Source organism: Triticum dicoccoides, chromosome 2A (genome assembly GCF_002162155.2).
Source record: "Triticum dicoccoides isolate Atlit2015 ecotype Zavitan chromosome 2A, WEW_v2.0, whole genome shotgun sequence".
NCBI lineage: Eukaryota > Viridiplantae > Streptophyta > Magnoliopsida > Poales > Poaceae > Triticum > Triticum dicoccoides.
Window position 1 is genome coordinate 35,065,418 of NC_041382.1, and position 1,509 is coordinate 35,066,926.

General features: G+C 57.7%; 1 protein-coding gene across 1 annotated transcript; it reads right to left on the reverse strand.

The window, feature by feature from the left end:
* Nucleotides 1–211: 211 nt before the first annotated feature.
* LOC119352982 (proline-rich protein 4-like) lies at nt 212–1,253 on the reverse strand. Its single transcript, XM_037619566.1, has 2 exons — nt 1,052–1,253; nt 212–956 (listed from the first exon to the last, which is right to left on the reverse strand). The coding sequence occupies exons 1-2, from the start codon at nt 1,194–1,196 to the stop codon at nt 469–471; spliced, it is 633 nt and encodes a 210-aa protein (XP_037475463.1). The 5' UTR covers nt 1,197–1,253; the 3' UTR covers nt 212–468.
* Nucleotides 1,254–1,509: the final 256 nt, after the last annotated feature.

The following is a 1,509-nucleotide window of genomic DNA, read 5'->3' on the forward strand; positions in this document are numbered from 1 at the left end:
CCACAGAAATTCTGACGCGTGGATGCCTATTGGTCCCGGTTGGTGCCACCAACCGGGACCAAAGGGTCTCCTGCCTGGGCTCCGCGCACAAGCCACGTGGAGGCCCATCTGTCCCGGTTCTGGATTGAACCGGGACTAAAGGGACAGGGTATTAGTACCGACCCTTTAGACCCGGTTCCAGAGCCGAGACAACAGGCCCTTTTTCTACCAGTGAGGAACTTCTCATAACAAAAATTCACACAGATCGATATTACAAACCTTGTAAAAAAAACTGAACCATCACACGTACATTTGCCTTACACACATAGTTATCCCTCACAACTGTTATTCTGAATGATACGTAGAAGATAAAGCTAACCCGTGACATAAATAGCAACGTCGCTCACTAACTAACAGCAACAAGCCATGGCTAAGATACAGAGGAACTTTACCAATTTCATCGCTTGGCGGGAGGGTGGTAGACCGGACTCAGTGGTGTCCGTGGTATCCACCGCCACCACCGCCGCCGTAGGTGGGCGTGGGAGGGACGGGGTGGTAGTCCGGGTGGGGCTGCGGCTTCGGCTCGGGCTTGGGCACGGGCCCGTAGTCCGGGTGGGGCTGGGGCTTGGGCTCCGGCTTCGGTGGCACGGGCTTCTTGTGGTGGAAGTGCTCGATGATGTGCTTCTTGATTGGCCCGCACAGGGTCGCCGACGCGCACTCTGGCGATGCCAGCGCGTTCGTCTTGGCGCCGGCAACGACCCCGAAGGTGGTGCCCTCAGACACCGGCACGATCTTTGATGGCTCCTGGCCGGAGCACGGTGCGTTGGAGGCGGCGCTGTGGAGCTGTGCGACGCAGTCGGCGCTGTGGAGGTCGGCGGCCACGGGCACGCTGAAAGCGCCGGTGCCGTCAAGGGCACCCACCGCCTTGCTCTCGTACTCGCCGTTGACGTTCTTGCACTTGATCGCCACCTGAAGACCTGAGGTACGTTCATGGCAGAACAACAGTGAGCAGAGCAACATCATGTATTTACAAAGTGGAGTATTCTATATAATCTAGCTAGCTAGCGCTTACCCTTGAAGGCTTCCTTGGCCTTGATGTTCTTCCTGGTGCAGTCGGTGAACTTGGCCAGGCCGACGACGACCGACGCCGCCTCAGCATTGGCAACGGCGATCGCCAGCAGGAGGGCGAGGACGAGTGATGCTCTCGGAGCTGCCATGCCTGAACCTCTGAGTCGCACTACCACTTGCTTGGCTGTGTGAAGTGGCTGATGGATGAATGGATGGAACAGGCGACGCATGGCTTATATAGGCCTCGGCATTGATCGGCACAGCTCGATGGATGATCTGGCTGCATGCTCCAAGGGTGGTGTCCGGCGAAGTGATGCGCGACAACGAGAGGCCGGCTAACTCACCGAAATTTTAGATGGTGGGTTAAATGCGGCGCCCGCTGCATGATCGGATCGGCCGGTGCGAGTGCCTCCACGTCGCTGTTGGTGATGGACTTGGTTTGGTGGCGGAGTACGTAAGTAG

Excerpts from the sequence above, each read along its gene's own strand:
- LOC119352982 (XM_037619566.1), bottom strand. The coding sequence starts at position 1,196 with ATGGCAGCTCCGAGAGCATCACTCGTCCTCGCCCTCCTGCTGGCGATC. Across the intron at positions 957-1,051 it reads GGCCAAGGAAGCCTTCAAGG|GTCTTCAGGTGGCGATCAAG; the intron begins GTAAGCGCTAGC and ends AACGTACCTCAG.